Here is a 19,377-nt window from a genome sequence, read left to right as displayed (position 1 = left end):
CTAAGACCCGTCTATCTAGACCTGGTTGTCAAAGAACTGGCTAAGCACCGTTTCCTTTTAGGTGGTTTTACCTCTCCTGCCCTAATTCTGTTAGAAGTTATGATTAGAGTCATTAGGAACACTTTGCTGTTGCGTCAAAACCAAAAGCTCTGTGGTTGTGGGCAGTGGTGGAGAAGACAGGGGAAGCCTGTTGTTCTCATCATCCATCTGTTGTTAAGGAGACTGTGCTTAAATGGTGAAGAAAGTAATTTTGGTACTGCAGCAAGACTGTGCTGTCTCCAAGCAGAACATGGAGTTTAAAGAACTCTCATGTCTATCGTATGATCCCTCTATGGACATGCAGAGAAGGAGAGACCCCTACCCAGAACTCAAAGCTCAGGTGTTTTCCCAGAAACAGACATCTCAGCCTCATTCTAATTTAATGAAGATGCTCAAACAATGTTTGTTTCTGTGAGAATAAAGAGGAAATTCATAAACTGGTGATGTTGTACTGTAGCCAAAATAAATAGCCTCTGCTCTTATATTTATATGTAATATTTATTTGTATTATATATATATTTAAAACCATTACACATGGATGGATATGTTTTGCAGACTCTTTGACCTGTAATAGTATTTTCAATATGGCTATACAGCTCTGTATTTCACTTTACCAATTGTTATTTAATTTTTTAAAAATTAAGGATATTGCAGCTTTCAGCCTTTTTGAATGTACAAAAATAACTTCTTTAGCAACACAATAAATGTTAATAAAACTAACGCGGTCATCTGCAAATTACTGGAATAATGTGCTTTTGCTTACAGGCAGATTTTCAGTCAGATATGAGCAATGAACTGTAATTCCTGTTGTTTCAGTTGAAAGATGAAAATGTAAGTGTAATTTACAAAGAAAACAAGAAGAAATGCTGTTTGGCTTGCCCTTCTTTGCAATCTATTATCGAGAGGTAGTCAGGGGAAAAACAATCACCAACATTTTCAATAATTAACCCATACCTCCTAGGCAGAAACCAATTTTTGAAAGGAAATTAATTCTGAGAGAACATGATTGAAATAATTTCCCTCTCTGCTTTGTTCTATTGTCTTGATGGTGAGACAAAGGAAAAGTGAATACTTACAGAAATTCTTTGACTATCAAAGCCTAACCTTCCCTTTCAGCAGATATTTGGTCTGTCTGTGTTTCTTCCTCACAGGTTTTTTTACTAGGCACAAATGATCTGGGTTTGGATAATGATGAAGTATGCAAAATGTGTGTCAAATCTGCCTCTGAAAATGAGATATTTATGTGTGCCATTACTTAGTTTGTGCACAATAACCAGTAAAGCCCAGATCCAGATATTTAATGTACATAGACTTTGCTAAGGAATTGGTACTTCTGGTTCTTCCCATGGTGTGCAGTGGCAGACTCTAACATGTGGTCCTGTGCCTGATAAATCTCACCAGGCTCTTCCCTGCTTTTCCTCCAACAGTGGGTGCATTCTCCCAGCTCAAAGGAGCCAGAGGACCTGAAAAATATATTCTTGTCTCCTTATGCCTGAACATGATATAAAGCTAGGACAGATACAAATATTCTGAAATACTTTTCTGGCTAGTTCTGCTGGTCTTGTAGCTACAAACCTGGGTTTCTCAGTGAAATTTAAAATGACTTCAGACTCTTTATTTCATTTGCTTATTTGTGATCTACCTGGTGAGGTCTGCCTGCAGGCCAAATTCCAGCTTTCACAGTTTTTTCAGTTATGATAACCTAAAGTAAAGGGGATGAGATGCAAATGAACAAACCAGCCTCACTCTAGTTTAGTTAGAAGTAATACTAAAGAAATGAGAATTAGTTTTAAGAAGTTGGGATCAACAGAGTCCATAAGCATGTGCCTGGGGATAGTCCCTAATGAAAATTAAATGTGCATGTGTAGCCTCAACTGCCAAACCATTAAAAAAAATAGTCAAGCAATTAAAAGGCAGAGATATTCCCATTTGACATGACTTAACAGAAAGAATGCCTGTCTCTCAAAGACAGCCAACAGCTTCAGTGTCCTCTTATTAGGAACATCACTGAGTAAGAGGACAGAAGTGCCAAATCTTGCCTGCCTCGTGAGAGTACCCCCACTGACTTAAAGGATGCTGCTAATGTGCATGATAAATTCACTGCTGTGGATTTAGCTTTCAGTGTTTGAATGAATGGGAAGTAGGACAGTGAAATTATCTAACTAGTTGTTTCTTGGATTTGGGATGTTAAAGGCTTTTAAAATAATTTGGAGTAGTAGTTTGCTTAGGGTTTAGGTTAGCAGTTATATATATATATAGTAGGTCATTTTCTGTATGGAAATGAACATTACTTTTATGATGTTTCACTGAAGGTAACTTTGGGATGCTGACAGATCAAGAATTCATAAGGAACTGAGGAGTCACTGAGTAGGTATTTACATGAATGGTCAATGTCTCTGCCTAGTTCCCTTAGTTAAAGGTATTCACAAAAGAAAACATCTTTAAGAAACATGCTCTTCTAAAAAGTCAGGGTTTGGGATCTCACAGATAGTGACCCTCTTGGGATAGTTAAGTTGTTTTATGTTTATAATGCAACATACTAAACTTGAAAAACCTGAAGGTAAGATGTGAAGCTTTTTAGATAACTGATTTCCAGAAAAAATAACCAATATAAAGTTTTGCCTTTTGGTGCATCTTTGGACATTCTCACTGTGTTCAGCACAAATAGTGTGTGCATCTGTCTGGCAGCTAAATTTCAATAAAATTTTCAATAAAATTTGATTTCCAAATCAAATCAAAATTCTCTACATGTGGAAAAACACCTTGGAGGTTTAAGAAGTACAGTTTTGATTGTTCTCTTATTCATGCATTTAACTAGTTGTTGACACTTCTGTTTTAAAAAAAAATCTATTTAGGGGACCAGTGCCTCTTAGTCCATGGAAAGAATCTCAGAGCATCTTTGTTTTCTGTTGTAGGTCCTGATCCTGCAAGTATAGACAAGCTTATTTTTGATTGTGTGAGCCATTCACATCAGTAGGAACTTTCCATAAGCTTGAAGTCGGGGATAGCTGTATGTGCTTTTAGAATACCATCACCAGAAAGTTCTTGCCTTAGAATTGGTTTAAGAACTGATAAAGCTGATAAAGCCTGATTTGCTTGATTATCCAGAGTAAGAAATTCCTCATGCATGGTGTCTAAATTCAGTTAACTATGCTGATATAGAAACTGCACACAGAAATTGCAGCTATTTTCACTAAACTCTTACAGCAGATATGTCTTTCTTTCTTTCTTTCTTTCTTTCTTTCTTTCTTTCTTTCTTTCTTTCTTTCTTTCTTTCTTTCTTTCTTTCTTTCTTTCTTTCTTTCTTTTCTTTCTTTCTTTCTTTCTTTCTTTCAATTTGCCTACTAGCCACAAGTCATGCTTGGTAATATTATCAGCAAATGTTTATTTATAGGTGAATATAAAGAGAGAAAAGACAGGTTTTGAAGAAAAGAACCAAGTAGTATTTGCTTCCAAACAAGACTAAAGAATGGGACAGTTTCCAGTTGCCACTTGGGTTTCTACTTCCACAGTTCTCAGGTTTTAGGAATAAAGAAATAAAGATTCCATTTTAAACACTGGAGTAGTTTTTCTTGGGGCATTTTTTTTTCTTAAGAGGAGTATCTCTAAGGCTGAAATAACACGGTACAAGTGCAAGCCTTTCTTCTTTGATTTTCAGATTCAGATTTTGGATTGGATGCACACACCTGTTGATAGTGTCACCTAAAGACAAGTGCCGAGTCTGTGAAATTTTGATTTAAGATGAATTGCTTTGTAGGCACTGTGACTCCACAGCAAAGCAAGTGACTTGGAGCAGCACTGCAGTGACAGTGTATGTGAGAAGTACACTTTCGGATAGGCAGCCTATTTACATTGTTTTGTTTGGGCTTGTTTTCCTGGTTTATTTGGTGATGTTAGAATTGGGTCCTGTGAAAATGGTTGTAGCATTTTTGAATATGACCACAAATGAAGAATACAAAGCTTAAAGCAGTTTAACTGTTTAAGCCAGGGAACGATAATCTCTTTTGACACAAATGATATCTCAGTAATAAATATCTAAGAGAAAAGTAAAAATGTAATGCTTTTTATCTGGCATCGGTAAGTCACTGGACCTATTTATATTTAATTTAACTTTCAGCATTTTTTAATGGAGTGGTAAGATGGACTATTCAGTTTGCATGGTAGGCATGTAAAATTTTGCTTTGATTATGCTTCTCTATAAATTTGTCTCCAAGATCTGTAGAATCAGCCTGTGAAAATAGTGACAAATATATTATACACAAAGATCAAGGGAGGCTACTAGAGTAGTTTTGTTGCTCTGTCTATTGTTTTGAGTGGAGTACTGGATCTGAGAGACTTTCAAAGTCATGGCAGTGCTAATAAATTTTGAAAGGAAATGATTTAAAGATTTGATCTGTACATTGTTATCTGAACTGCAGTAATGCTCAAAGCATTGTTTTTTCCTGAGCAAATAGCCACATTAAAGAAAAAATCCTAAAGCATGTATAGATAGGCTTGGTTGTGTGTTCATGAAAAAAAGAAGGAAGTGAACTGACTTCCTGACTTAAAAGCTTTTGAAAAGTCTGCTTGGCTTCTGCTCACAAATCCTCTCAGTTTTGTGTCCTCAGGCTTAAAAGAGTGGGTAAACCTTATGTTGTTTTGGGTAGCTTCTGTGTGGGTGAATTTAGACAGGGTGAGGTAAATACGCCTTTATGAATGGGAGCAGTGTTTCTGTAGAAGCTGCGTTATGCTTGTCCCTTGCTACCCCATCATGGTGCTGGGACATGAGAGGAATAGGGGAGAGCTGAGACATATTCCCATTGAAACCTCTACCTTTCAGCTTTGTTCTTTGTGGAAATTAAACCCTTCTCTGTACCCTAGAGAAATATCCCACTACTTTTTCTCCAGTGACAGCATAGCTCAGCTTTCAAGGAGATGTGCTGCCAGCAGGACTAGAGAGGGTGCTCAGGTACCATAGCATGGTGATGATGATTTCTTTTGCTTGCAAAATCCCAGGTGGTAACCCCATGACTATCTTTTTTTTTTTTCCTGTAGGGTCCTACATTTCCTGGCACATAGAGACACAGTCAGATTTATATAAGTTTCATCTTGCCATTTCTGGTAAAGCTCACACCTCAGGTTATAGACAGGTAGCCTATAAACATGGGACTTTTCTTGCAAATTCACATGAATGTTTTCAGTTATTCTCCCTTATGCTGTTCTTTCAGGATGATGAGTGTTGTTCAGCAGATGGGACACTGGGTTATTGCGTTGATGAAGTAAATTATACTCCTGAACTTCCCACTCTGCTCCATGATTATGGGGGATTCATTTTATCTTTTGTATCTCTTTCCAATCAATACCCTCATGCTAATGACAGTTAAGTTTTTGGAGTAAAAATTTGAAATCTATGGATGCAAAAAGACTATGTTTCTATGTCACTAAAAAGTATCCTGCAAAATCTACTAAAATCGCCATACTATCCTGACAGGAAAAAATATATATGTGTGTGTGTGTGTGTGTGTGTGTGTGTAAAACCTCCAAAGTGCACACTGTAGCTTTTTCAGGATTTTACAAATTCTAAACTTTAATTGAAAATAGAATAAAGGTCAAATTCTGCTTGCCTTACACATGTATGAAGTGAACAGTTGTACTATGGTGAGGTGCTGCCAAGATTTGAACAATGGGGTCTTTCAGAAATGTTCTTCCTTATCCAGTGATAAATTCTGTGTGGTGACATATGTGTGCACACAGAGGAGAAGAGAGGGACTGAGCGATATATGCTTTTGTTTTTACATTTTAAACCAAAGTGGATTTTTTAGAACCCAGAAGCCAGACAGCCTGTTGTAGCCCACTAATGTTGTGTACTTTCTGTTCATGTAGGCACAGTATGATGTTTGCGACTTTAATTGGTACTAGCGTTACTAATATAAAAAGGCACAGTTGGAGCATTAACATTGTATGCTTTTGAGGATGCCATAGGGACATATGTTACATATTCCCATATGCAAAATGTATTGAAGTTGTTATTTAGTGTGATTAAAGAAGGAAAAGGACGTTCAAAGTATTTCTGTGACTTCTGTCTCAGTATATTTTTATAGTGTGGGTAGATTACAAAAAATAAAATCTTTGGCTGCAAAGTTATTTCATGCATGTGATGTGAACATGCATTTTTGGACCCCTAGAGGTTTCAGTCCATCTCACTGCAGTCATAGAGTCTTTGCTGCAGTAGTCTCTATGTAAAACTTTCTTCTGTTGAAGAAGAATGTCCTGTGAATAGAAGCAATAGGCAATATAATTTTGTCAAAGGTTGTCAAAATGACAGCATTCATTGCAACATGTTCCAGCATAAACTTTTCAGTGGAGAAGAATGACATTGCTTAAATCTTACTTCATTTTGGTAGGTAAATTCCGTGTGTAATTCAATTACTGTTGCTTTGACTCCCTTTCTCTCTCCCATCCAACATCTTCGCTGTGATGGACGTTGGTGGCTAAGCCTGGCTAGCCGTAGCCATCTGCAGTTTCAAAACTAGACAGCCTTCATAGTGTCATGTTGTGCCTCAGATCCATGCTGTGTTGTGCCCGATTCCATGCTGAGGGCATATTCGGTGAGGCAGAGAAGCTTCTCGGGCACAAAACTTAAAAGGAATTAAAATAACCATGGCTGGATATCATGGGGGCAAATGGACACTTAACTAACTGTGTCCGAACCAGGATATTTTTACTTACCTAGTCTATGTCAGAGGTAGAATGATGGTCTGAAAGACCAGATTTGGGAGGTCTGGGAAAGGCTATCCCTTGTTTCCAAAGGGAAGGTGCACCCAGAGGAAAAGGTATGTTTGCTACTGCAAACTCTGCCCCACACTGAGTTCTTCAGAGAAAAGGGAAACTTTAAAGAATCTGCAAGGTCTTTGGTCTTTGAAATTGTCTTGTTTAAATGCCATGTAATTTTAATAGACTAACCTGTGCTTTGGTTTGAAGACTTAAGATCCTACATCAGAGCAGCAGCAAGCTGCAACAGGCTTCTGGGAAAAGACTTTTGCAACTTCCAGTCTGAGCTGCTTGTGTTGAATCTCATGAGTAGTTCTCAGATGGCTCTAATTCATCTAGGAGTGTGAGTGACTTGCAGATGCTTTTTCCTAGAGACCCACATCTCCAGAGCAATGTACTCAGGGACTTGCTAGCATTGAACATGCATGGCTAATACAGTAACTCTGAGAGGTACAATTTTTAACTTCAGTGAAAACCAGTCAGAAGAGAGAGAGGTGAGTGTTGTAGCCCATATATCTATATTAGCAATAGTTTCCTCATTTTATCTTTTGAAGATTTATTGTTTGGAGTAGAGCTATGACTTGTAGAATGTACATCATCTCTGTTTTATCAAGGGAAAGAAGATAGTACTGCTATTTTATAGTATAGTTTTTTATGGTTTAAGAAATTTGAAGGCAACTTGCAAATCTAAGCACCAGTCAAGGTTATGGCTAGGAGGGTAAAAGGCAAATCCTGGATTTCCTTAAGTGCAATTTAAAAAATCATCTGGATACTGTGTGGCCTACTTCTGTATCACAGTACTCCAGCATGTCCCCTGATAAAAATGTTTGTTAATTCCGTTGAAACTTCTCAGCTGTTGAATCAGTGCAACTTCCTAGGTTGGGATCCCAGATCATGACACTAAGAGGGAGGACCAAGAAGACCTTACTGAAATGACAGGTAGGAGGCTGAAAGGAACGTGCTCCCACGTCATCCTTATGTTTCAGAACCTTTTTCATCCAGAAGCTGGACACCTTCTACTGACCTGAGTGGAAAAAATTTTGGAACAGTTCTCCATAGAATTTTTTATATGTGAAGTGGGTTCAGTTTTGATGATGTCCTAATTGAATCTGTTTCCAGTTTAGTTTCCTGTCCATGTCATCCAGTACTCTTGACGTCCTGTTTGGGAATCCGGAACCTCTTTATTCTGGACATTGGGGTGCATAGCTGTGAGGGCTGTGACCAGAATTTCACTCATCCGGGACCCTGGAGCAACCTGCCAGGGTGACTTCTGGGAGATGGCTCTCCCTTCACTTCCACAGCAAGGTTTGGAGGTTTGGACTAGATTAGTTCCAAGTACCTCATTTTAAAATATCAAAATCTATCACTTGCCATGCTCTATCTTTAGTCCTATTTAGAAGACCAAATCAGTTTATTGCACTTGGTGTCTGGTTTCTGATAGTGGCCATTACTAGGTGCTGAGAAAGATGCTTCATAGTGTCTTAAAATGGCAATCGTGGAACTTGTGTGCTCACAGGTTTACTCCTGCCCTGGACCAGGCACGTAGGGGCTCTCTGTTTTCTGAAAGATCCAGAAAGTTACACGTTTCCTGTAAGTCATATTAAAAAAAATCTTGAAGCCTGAACAGCGTACAGTAACTTTAAAATACTTCTGTAATGGTTGACATTCCCTCCTTTAATGGAGCACAGTGTCCAGTGTTAAATTTTTACCTTTACAGTATTTCTGCTGATGGAGAAAAACTGAATACTGAAATGAATGGATTAGGTCACTCTTTTACTCTCTTTGTGTTTCCTGTGTAAACTTTTTAGAGACTGGTGCTTGCTGTAGTTGTGTGAATCAATTTTCCAAGCAAACATTTATTGAACAAAATTTATTATAGTGGATGGAGTTTGGGTTTTTTTGTCTTCCTCATGATGAGAATTTTGCAAATAATAGTTACTATGGAGTTTATCTAACCACTTACTGCTAAGGAGTAGTGTTACATTGTCTGATGGAGCATTTTAGGCATCCAGAGAATTGTTTACAATCAATCCAGAAGGGAACATGGCTGGAATAAATTTAAATAGTGAACACAGTCTGGAAACCATTATGCAAAAAGGACTTCAGCAAAATCTAATTATTTGAAATTACAGTTTCATAAAAACTGAAAATGTGTTTAAGAAAGGGTAACTTAAAAGTGATAAATCTGTTTAATCAATCTGTACTCTGGAAGCATTTTTTACTATAGGCAGTTTACCTTTTGTGGTAGCTTGTGTGACTTTTTTTTCTCCCCTGCAATATAGCTCTCAGTTAGCCATCCCTTTTTACTCATGAGAATGTTCTCTTTCTTCTTTCTCTTCCTTCAGAACATAAGATGAAAATATACAAGTTATTTAGGTTTAAGCAGGCAGATTTAGTGATTTATTTTTGTTTATTTTGTCCGTGAGATATAATTTACTATATAACTGGTAATGCAGAAACCCAAGCTCTAGCAACTCAGTTATGCTTCCTCAGCTGCTGGAGTGTAGGACACAGCATGTCTGATTGAGTATGGGACCAAAAAGGATGGAGTCTGCATACTGCCATAGAGAGTGACTGGTCCACAGAAGCCACGTGGAGAGAGATATTTTGCGGTGAAGATGATGTTTTCAGAGAATGAGATAATCAGTTGCTTTTTCATGTGTTACACAGTGGGTCTTCAGCAAGTGGTGGTGTGCAACTGGGGCTTGGGTTTTGGTGGTACCAGGCATGTGAGTGGATAACAGAGACCCTTACCACCCCTCTTGCTTGTCGTGCTTACAGCTAGGTGGTATGGGAAGCAGGGCAGAAGCATCCTAGAAGGGATGAGTACTGCAGGATGCATTAAGGTGGGAAAGAGATGGAGCAGGGGAATAAGAGAAAAGTCTTTGGAAGATGACTATGGTCTTGATGGTGTGGTCAAGGTCATATAAAGTTGTGATAACTGACCTTGGCTTAGTTCAAAAATCAATTTGGGATTTGCAGAAGTAGAAGAGGAAAGGAGTGGAATTGGTAAGATTTAAAGGCAATACATATGACAGCCTTTAAATTACCCACCTTTCAAAACCTGGAAATGAGACCAAAATTACTAAATCTCAGAACTCGCCTCTGCTCAGCAGGAACTGAGTTCTGTCTGCTCCTGCTGGTGTTTTACAGCTATACCTCTACCGGGACATGCAGAAAGATTTCCTGGGTCCCAGGTCCAGTTGTATCTTTGTTTCTTAACTTTTATGGTTCTTCTAAATCTAGTATTAGTCTGATGGTAACTAAGCTGGAATGATGCACTTTGTTCTTTGGTATCTTACACAATTTTTGTCCTTTGCTTTTCTGTTTGCTTACCATTAATTATATTTTTTCTATTTATGTATTCAATATTGTTTTGATTCAATGGAAATGTTACCAAATATGAAAAATACTGTCAAAGTCAAGTATGGTTTCCATCCAAAATACTGAGTAATATATACTTCCATACATGATTTGACTGAAAAATACAGAAAGCAGTAATTTTCTTATCAATGGTACTTATGTAGAAGTTGCTGCCTTTGAAGATTACAAAAAAAGGCCTCTGAAAGTTTTGGGGTATGAAACTCCCTGCTTTAAGAGGCATCTTTTACTTTTGGATTTTGTATCTAAATAACTATCAAAACATTATTTTATTGATCTACGATTGTGAACTTTTATTTCCTCAGCTATCATGTACGTAATGGGAGCACTTGGTCCTGCAGCTGGATACTTACTAGGAGGACTTCTTATTGGTTTCTATGTTGATCCTAGGACAACTGTTTATATTGACCAGAGTGATCCCCGATTCATTGGAAACTGGTAAGGGTCAACCATTTTTCAAAACTACTCTCTGAATTGCTGGTAGGGAAATGAGACAGGTTGGGCCATCACATCCCTTGAGGGCTACTTTAAGTTTGTAGAAGGAGACCAAGGAAGAGGAGGTTTCTGTTGAGTACTACACACTAGCCTCTGACAGAGAGGGGACACTTTCACAGAAGCGCATGGGCACGTTGTGTGGAAAACCTCCTGGTTTTGGCTGCTCCAGGACTGGCTCTGAGTGCTGTAGGTGCTGACTGACAGGATTCAGTACAGGGGTGGCAGGATAGAATAGCTGTGTTGCAGGAGGCCATAAAGAATCGCTGGTGCCCAGGGCTGAGCCCTTCCTGCTGAAAGGTGGGTTAATCCCTTCTTTGGTTTTCCAAAGCAGGCAGCACAAAACACTGAGCTCTGCTGCCCAGGTGAGAAATGGCAGACTTCATTTACCCTGGTCCAGGAGGAGATAGAATGGGGTCAGAACATGGCCTTTCCAGTCTTGTTTCTCAGGGTGATGGCTCATGTTTAGGCTGCAGATGATGAAAAACATCACATTATTCTCTAGTTAATAGTAGGCTTCCAATGGTGCTGAGATGTAATGGCCATAATTGTTAGCTGGTTTCTTTGGGCAGTTTTTTGGGCCTCCTTGGAAAATACCTCTTTGAGGAAGCAGGTCTTGAGGAGACCTAGCTTTTCTCAGATAATTCATAAATCTGCCTTGAAATTTTTGTGCAAGTCTAGAAAAGGCTTAAGTTCATTATTCCAGGAGGAGACCTCTACTTTGTAGGTGTAGGGTGCAGTGTCAGTTCTTGTGCACTGGGTTAGTGTTTATCACTGCACTATCGTAGTCAGACTGTATCCATTTCTATTTGTCCGGCTGTGATCTCTCATTTGATGTGAAAAATTATCTCTTTGGAGTGTTCTTAAAATTTTGAAGATTTTGTCCTGCTTTATTTGTCTTACTTAGTCCGAGAGCATTGCTGTACAGGACTCTCTAGCCAAATTTTCAGAGAGAGAAAGGCAAACCTGAGTGCTCAGTTAACCTGTGACCTTGAGGTTAACAACTCTGTACTCTCATATGTATTCACAGAAAAGATTACTCCTGTGAATGTGCTACAGTGTCAAAACCAGGCTTTGACTATCCTTGAATAAAAGATTTGAAATCAAAGCAAAATATTATACGTTCTTCATAAAATTCTTATGTTTCATGTGTTATTAAGGACATGTCAGAACTGGTAATCAGCATCTGATCATTACTTTTAAACAGAAATCATGAACAGGCCCATAAATATATTTGTTAATTGAAATCAGTGGACCTATACGAATGTGGGGTAAGCTTTTGACTTTATCTACAATGCAACCACTGATAAAACTGTCTTATCATGGGGGCATATGTGTGTGAATTTTAGCTTGAACAGCTCTGGTGAAGGTAAAATAACCAAAGCATCAGAGACATGAATTTACTGCTTCTTGGACCATTTGCATCAGGCTCTGTGTCGCAGCCGATGGACATTCACTACAGCTCCTTTAAAGCTAGCTTGGATATATATGCAACGTTTTCATAGCCAAATGCGTAAGAGATTGGACAAAAAAAGTGTGTTCTTGCTCATGAATAACAAGTTTATCTACCCTCTCTCAAAAGAGTGAGTGACAGGGATGGATGCCCAGTACCAGCAGAATGCTGTAACCACAGAGCTCCATGGCAGAAGTGGTGAGAAGTCACTTATTACAACTGTTTCTGTGGGTAGGCTTTAAGAACATCTACTGTACCAGACATTACAAGCAAAATAGGGAAAAGAGCCTTGTTTGTGCATTCAGATTTTATGTCAAATTGATAAATAGATTTTATGTTTCTTCAAGGTTTAATGTCACCTGAATGAGTATCTTGGTGATTTCAACTTTGCACGGGGGTGCCAGCAGAGGTGGTGCAAATCTGATCGAAGCCAAGGGCAGGAAATAAGCTGTCACAGGATCTCAGAAGGCGAGTCGTATTCTAGCCAACATAGAAAAGTAGAAGTCATTCAAAGTTTCCTTATTCCATCATGCTGATTAAATCTGTAGAGTCTGGCTTTCCTTGAAGGATGTTCCTGGTTCTTGTATTACTCTAATTTTTGACTCTCTCAATTTCTTCTCTCTTTAATTTCTAAAGAGAAAATTCCCTGCTATCCGATCTCTGATAATTTGTTTCACAATCTGTGATGGTCTCTCATAAAAGTTTTGAGGTTTTCATAGAATCTGCACCTTATTCTCATTTCTCTTCCCGAAGCTTTATCTTTCCATTAAAATGAAAACTCGTGCTGTGAGGAGTGGTCCTTTGTCCCTTGCTACTCACTGACTGCTCAGATGCAGAGAGCTCGGGAAGTGTAGACTTGCATTCTAATGAAATCTATTTTCTGGGACCATGACATTTTCTCCTTGCAGGGAAGTGCTGCATAGCCAAGTTTTTTTATGTAATCTAACAATTTGAAATATAAGAGTAGTCTAGCACTTAATTCAGCTGACACGCTTTTTAAAAGTAAGGTGCAGCTGAGATAAGTTAATAGGCAGACATATTTGAGTTTTCTCAGCCTTGTCTCCTTTGAAGTGAATTAGTGTCTTTGATTCCCATCTTTCCTTTATTATAGCTGTAAGGTTTCTAACATTGCAGGGACTCTGTGAAAAAAATCCATTATTAAGGGAAGTAATGATTACAGACAAAATAGTAAGTACAAGAACTATGATATATGGCAACAAAAATTGCAGTAAAGCCTATTTTTTGCTTAAGGTGTTCCATTCTAAGAAGTATATTACATATATGCAGGACAGGTAACTTGGTTTATCTCTTGTGAAACCTGATAAACAAACTAAGTGGTTATTTCTCAGGGTTATTTCTGATCAGATTCTTCCTTGAGTTTCATAGAACTTGGGTTTGTGCTCCTGAGTTTTGGACACCCGGGCTTTCTGTAGATGCTCTGGGCTAAATTACAGGCCAGCTCTTTATGCCAGCCTGTCAAATGTTTAGAACTGCTTTTTATTCAAATGTGGTAACTGTAGGTATCTGTTAGAAATCATCCATCATGTTGATGTCTTTGAGAACTGTTAATGTGCCATAGGATCTCATTAGTTGTGGAGTAGCCCTTGGCAGTCTGTCAGGTGCTTTGAATAAAATTTTCTTTTGCTGACACTTTTCTGAGTGATTGCCTAGTTCTGAATCTGTTTAATACTTGGATCTTCCCATATAGTCTTTCATCGGCATTCCACACAAGAAGTTTAAAGGAATTGCTCCAGCACTGTCTGGTCCTTCCGTGGCTTTAATTGCTTTTATTTGAGGTCCTAAGGCTTGTGCAGATGCCTTTGAGGTATTGTCCTGCATATTTTCTTTGACATTAGAAGACAAAAAATCAAGGGCTTTTAAATTAATACAGATCCTGTTCTGACCTCTCATTTCCCATTGTAGGCATTTTTATTATTTTTGATATCCCCTTTTGTCTGTTTCCTAGTTCTTTGATATTTCTGCAGGAAAATGTGGTGTAGATGTTGCTGATATTGCATCCAGTGCTGAATTTGTGACATTTCCAGCACTCAGTATGCTGTCATAATGGTCCCTTTGGATTTGAATTTCATCTCACGCTGTATCACAGGCACTGTCTCCTTTACTGTTTCCCGCTGAGTGGATGGTTTCAGGTTTCTGCCTGTTATTACCACAGATTGTTTCTTTGATCAGTACCTCTTCAGCTTCTGCCTTTGAGATCCTGAACGGAATGTTACTACATTTTTATACAGTCAACTGATTTATTCCCTGACTGATAGTGCTGACTAATCCTCCTAAAAGTCTGGTTTCTAATCCATGTATGTTATCAGCTAAAATGAATGAATAGAGGATTTTCTGTTTACATAATATCAAAACTAGTTAAGACTTTCAGTCACTTAGATGTGCCTCAGAAAAGCTTCACACATAATCTTTCTAACAAAAAAGGTGTTACTCATGGCTGTTTGTTTGGTGTTTGCCTTTGCATAACCATTTACCACACAAACCATTATACATGCATATGAATTTTTCTTCATTAAAAAATGTAATTTGCAATGTCTTGGCATTACAATATGAATTAAAATGGTTTTGTTTCTTGTGCAGGTAATCCTGTCTACTCAATACTTTTAAATCTTTAAAATTTGAACAAATATGTAATTAGTATGTTCCTGTTGTAGCTTCCTTTTTTAAGTGTAAAGGATGTACAAAAAGATTGTTCTGTAAGCTGTGATTTGAAGGCAAAGAGCTTCCATTTTCCATTGTCATGGTTTGATATTGCAGTAACGTGAATGATTTCAGTGAAACTTCGAAACACTGGTGTAGGTTGTGGGGTGGGTGTGCGTGTTGACCTTGGCTGGCTGCCAGTTGCCCACCCAACTGCTCTTTGACTCCCTCCTGCCTCACCTCAACAGCAAGAGAAAATATGACAAAAAGCTTGTGGGTCGAGACAAGGACAGGGAGAACTCACCAATTACCATCATGGGCAAAACAGACTTGACTTAGGGAAATTAATTTGATTTATTGTCAGTTAATACAGAGTAGGATAGTTAAGTATTAAAAACAAAACTACAAACACTTTCCACCCACCCCTCCCTTCTTCCAAGGCTCAACTTCACTCCCAACTGTTCTACCTCCTCCTCCCAAGTGGTTCAGGGAGACAAGGAGTGGGAGTTCTGGGCAGTTCAATACACTTTGCCTCTGCTGCTCCTTCCTCCTCGTACTCTTCCCCTGCTTCAGTGTGGGGTCTTTCCCATGGGAGACAGTCTTTCATTAACTGCTCCAGCATGGGTCCTTTCCACAGGGTGCAGTCCTTCAGGATCAGACTGCTCCAGCGTGGGTCCCCTATGGGTCACAGGTCCTGCCAGGAGCCTGCTCCAGCGTGGGTTCACCACAGGCTGCAGGTGGATCTCTGCTTTAACGTGGACATCCATGGGCTGCAGGAGAACAACCTGCATTACATCATCTTGTCCGGGGTCTGCAGGGGACTTTCTGCTGCAGTGCCTGGAGTACTACTTCCCCTTCCTTCTTCTCTTCGTCTTTGTGTCTGCAGGGCTGTTTATCCCACATTTTCTCACTCCCCTCACACAGCTGCTGTGGAGCGTTTTTTACCCTTTCTTAAATAAGTTACCACAGAGGTGCCACCAGCATCACTGATGGGCAGTAGTGGGTCTGGTTTGTAGCTGTCTGGAGCTGGCTCTGTCCGACATGGAGGCAGCTCATGGTGTCATCTCACAGAAGCACCCCTGCAGCCCCGACCCCCCTACCAAAACCTTACTACATAAACCCAATACAATTACATTAGTATATAGTGAGAATTGTACTTTCAGGACATGAGAAGAAGTCTTTGGGTGAATTCTGAGGTCATCCTTTTTTATGGCAGCATCAGTGTGAGTTTATCCATGATTCCTGGGAGTCTGTCACTACGAGATGAACTTAAAGGAGAAATTATGTTATGTGATACTCTACTATCAGCCTTCTGACTGCAGAAGGTTAACTCTACAGTACTTTCTAGTAAGGCCCTTTTGCCCATGTATGGTGCTGTGGTAAAGTTCATTAAGTTTCTCGGCCTCAGAGAGGGTAACTGTATGCCTGCAGTCTGAAGGGCACTTTTCTGGCATTCCATACATTGCCTTCTGTGTGGGTATGTCCCAAGTCATTCCGTGTGAGCCAAGGGATCATTGCAGGGTTGTTTATATCCTGTTCATATAAGACACAGGGAGAGAAGAGAAAATTCTCTGTGAAGGGATATTTCAGGTTGTGGTCACAGAACAGAACTGGAAAGTTTTAGACATAAACCCTGGCATGAACTGCAACACGTCAGTTATTTGCAATCAGGCTTTAGGAGCTCTTCTTTGGGAGGGGAGAGAATTGGACAGTCAGGACAGTGAGAGGTAGGCACTGGAAACCAGCAGATTTAGCCCTGATGTATCCATCTGGACATTATATCTTCTTGTGCTGTGGATAATTTTTTTCATGTTCTCCAGAGGAATACCATATTGCTTTACTGGGAGTTATGCAAGAAAGGCAAAGTAAAAGTGAGTATCTACTTCTTAGCACTTGGTACGGAATAATTATCAAAAGTGAAATTTTACGGGAACTTAAAGCTGACACTATTTCATAATATTTGATGGGTTCTGGATAAATGACTTTATCAGTATACAAGCCAACAGAAACATTTTCTAATTAAGTGTATTAGTGCAGTGAAGGCTCTCCCCCACTCCAGTCCTTTACTCTTAATGTCAATGTTCCATATTTTTCAAAATATATGTCCAGCCAGTACAGCCTGTAATAATCACTTGGATTTTTTAGTTCATGTAATGTATTGACTTTCATTTCTGTTCTTGTCTCCTGGCATTAGGTGGAGTGGATTTCTCCTTTGTGCCATTGCAATGCTCCTTGTGATATTTCCCATGTTTACCTTCCCGAAAAAGCTCCCTCCTCGACATAAAAAAAAGAAAAAGAAAAAGAAGATGAACTCTGACGATGTTTCAAGTGATGATGAAGTAAAGAAAGAGAAAACAAATAGCAAAATACAAGCAGACAGTGCAGTTCCTGCCTCTATGGGATTTGGAAAGAATGTTAAAGGTGAAGTTTGTTTTTAATTTTTAAGTGATTTAGATTTTGTATACAGGGTCATCTAGGATCATGTGAGTGTAATTGAAGGCAGAGTTTTGACATCCTGTATCTAAATATTACATTCTGCTATTGAGATTTTAATAGATGATTGTCCTCTATAATTACAAAATGCAGTGATGAGTGTAAGACATCCATTTACTTAAATTATTGAAGTGTTTAATGTGCACCTGTAAAAACCAGGTAGCCTGTTTCCTATCGTTATAGGACCTCTATTACCAGATATATTTGTATACCTTACAGTTTAGAACTGTCATACTTGCTTTAAGATGTCCTTCATAGAATGAAGTACTGTTCTAAAAAAATTACAAGTGAAACAAGTAAAAAAAATTCTAGTATGTTAGTTCAATTGCATTCATGCGTTTAGGTAAGTTAATTGAGAAAGCTTAGTTGTTTCATATGCCTTTCCTGACTGTTTTATACTGCAAGCTATTTATCTTCAGAAGACTAGGACAAATTAAACCTGTGGTAATTTTGAAACTAAAGGATCAAAAGATTGACAAGGGGTAGAGATTTTTATTTTATTTAAAAAGTAAATTGTTAATGTGAAATTTTACAGTAAGTAGTAGTCATTGATAAAATGCTGTGGAGAGGACAGTGGTAAAAAATAATTTGTGTGAAGCATATACATTTGGAGTTGACAGTATAGGCTTAACAGTGTCATAATGTTGAATAGTGTAGGACAAGAATGAATGTGTCTTAATGCTGTTGTGTCCTTGGATTTCATGATATGAATGCTGGTTGTTCCATTTTGTGATAGCCTAACGAATGCAATGGGACTAGGGGAAGCCATGAAATGTCATTCGTACCATTAGATGTAATTTGAACTCAAAACTTTAAGTGTTTGTTGACATGAACATTAATGTTACTTTTTCATTGGGTATCAGTCCAGGATATAATGACTGGCAGATTTTTTAATGATATATTTTTGATCACTCTTTATATTGAGTAGGCAAGGCTTAGCAAAACCAGTGTAATTCTAAGTAGTGTTTGCACACGTGCATATTGATTTGCTCTACACTGCATTTGCACCTATAGTCTCAGAGTACCTAAAGTTACTGTTAATTTCTGTGGAAGTAAAGAAAAAAACAGGAGACCAGAGTTTGCTTATGGTGATTTTACTAGCTTACAAACCAGCATCTTAATCAAGGCACAGAGCAAGCAAGGCAAACCTGCACCATCAGATCTTTCAGAACCATGTTCTCCCTTTGTTTGCAAAGTAGGTAAAAAAGCAGTGGAGAAACAAGAAAAGCATGCTAGCTTCCTTCTTTGAAGACTCTATTCCCCATATTTGTGGGTCCCCATACATGATTTCTCCTAAATCCATAAAACTAGGTGTGGGGTATTTTTGGCTTTCGAGCCTACTGGCCTTTGATTAGTAAAAGTAGTTCTGGGCTATTCCTGTCAAGGTTTTTTCACTAACTTAGGGAAGTGGAAAAGGGGAGTTCAGTCTTTTCTGGGCTCCTTCCTAATCATTGCAGGCAGTGCCACAACAGAAGGACTGGTTCATCCTTTAGGTGTGCCTGGAAAAGATAGAGGTGTTCAGACAAATTCTGCGTTTGGATGAGTTTGCTGATATTGGTTCTCTGTTTCTGTACATGATTTCACCTTCCAGGTCATGTTGTGTCACTACAGGCACAGCAGATACACAGCAAACAAGTACTCTCTTAGGAGAGCATTTCCTAGTACGTTTTTTCCCAGAAATGAAAACTTCTGTATATCTCATTTTAACATGTGTTGCTTTGATATGTATCTGCCTAAATGTGTACCGTACCTTCTACAAAATCTTATATTAAAATATTCATGGAGCTACCAAATTAGAGCTTTTCATATACAAAACTTTTCATTTTCTCTAGGGGAGAAACTTCACCACATCGAACAGTGAAAAGCAGCATTGTATTCCACATGTCAGAAAGATACCAAGCAAGTCAAGATAACACAGAGAAAAGTATTTTGCTCTAAGCTGATAATAGCTTTCCCATTAGGTGTCATTTACCCTAGCAAAGAGGGCCTGCAGCAGGAATGCACTATCATTTAATTATTTTTCAAGTTTAAGTGGGCTTTATGGAATGAGATCATGCCTCAAGCTTCTCAGTTGAGGTAATTTTGTTTATAATGGGAAGGAAAAAAGGATT

At 38.6% G+C, this 19,377-nt stretch overlaps 1 protein-coding gene across 1 annotated transcript in view; it reads left to right on the top strand.

Annotated features, from left to right (window-relative positions):
• Window positions 1–19,377, top strand: part of SLCO5A1 (solute carrier organic anion transporter family member 5A1) — a 79,813-nt gene that overhangs the window by 20,923 nt on the left and 39,513 nt on the right. The window contains exons 2-3 of the mRNA XM_026842121.1: window positions 10,476–10,608; window positions 16,968–17,194. Coding sequence (XP_026697922.1) covers window positions 10,476–10,608; window positions 16,968–17,194 — 360 coding nt within the window. The remainder of the gene's footprint in view (window positions 1–10,475; window positions 10,609–16,967; window positions 17,195–19,377) is intronic.

Source organism: Athene cunicularia, assembly GCF_003259725.1.
Source record: "Athene cunicularia isolate RWA chromosome 2 unlocalized genomic scaffold, athCun1 chr2_part1, whole genome shotgun sequence".
In the NCBI taxonomy this organism is placed as follows: Eukaryota; Metazoa; Chordata; class Aves; order Strigiformes; family Strigidae; genus Athene; species Athene cunicularia.
The sequence above is the reverse complement of the archived record's forward strand: the minus strand, read 5'-3'. Positions and strand labels throughout refer to the sequence as shown.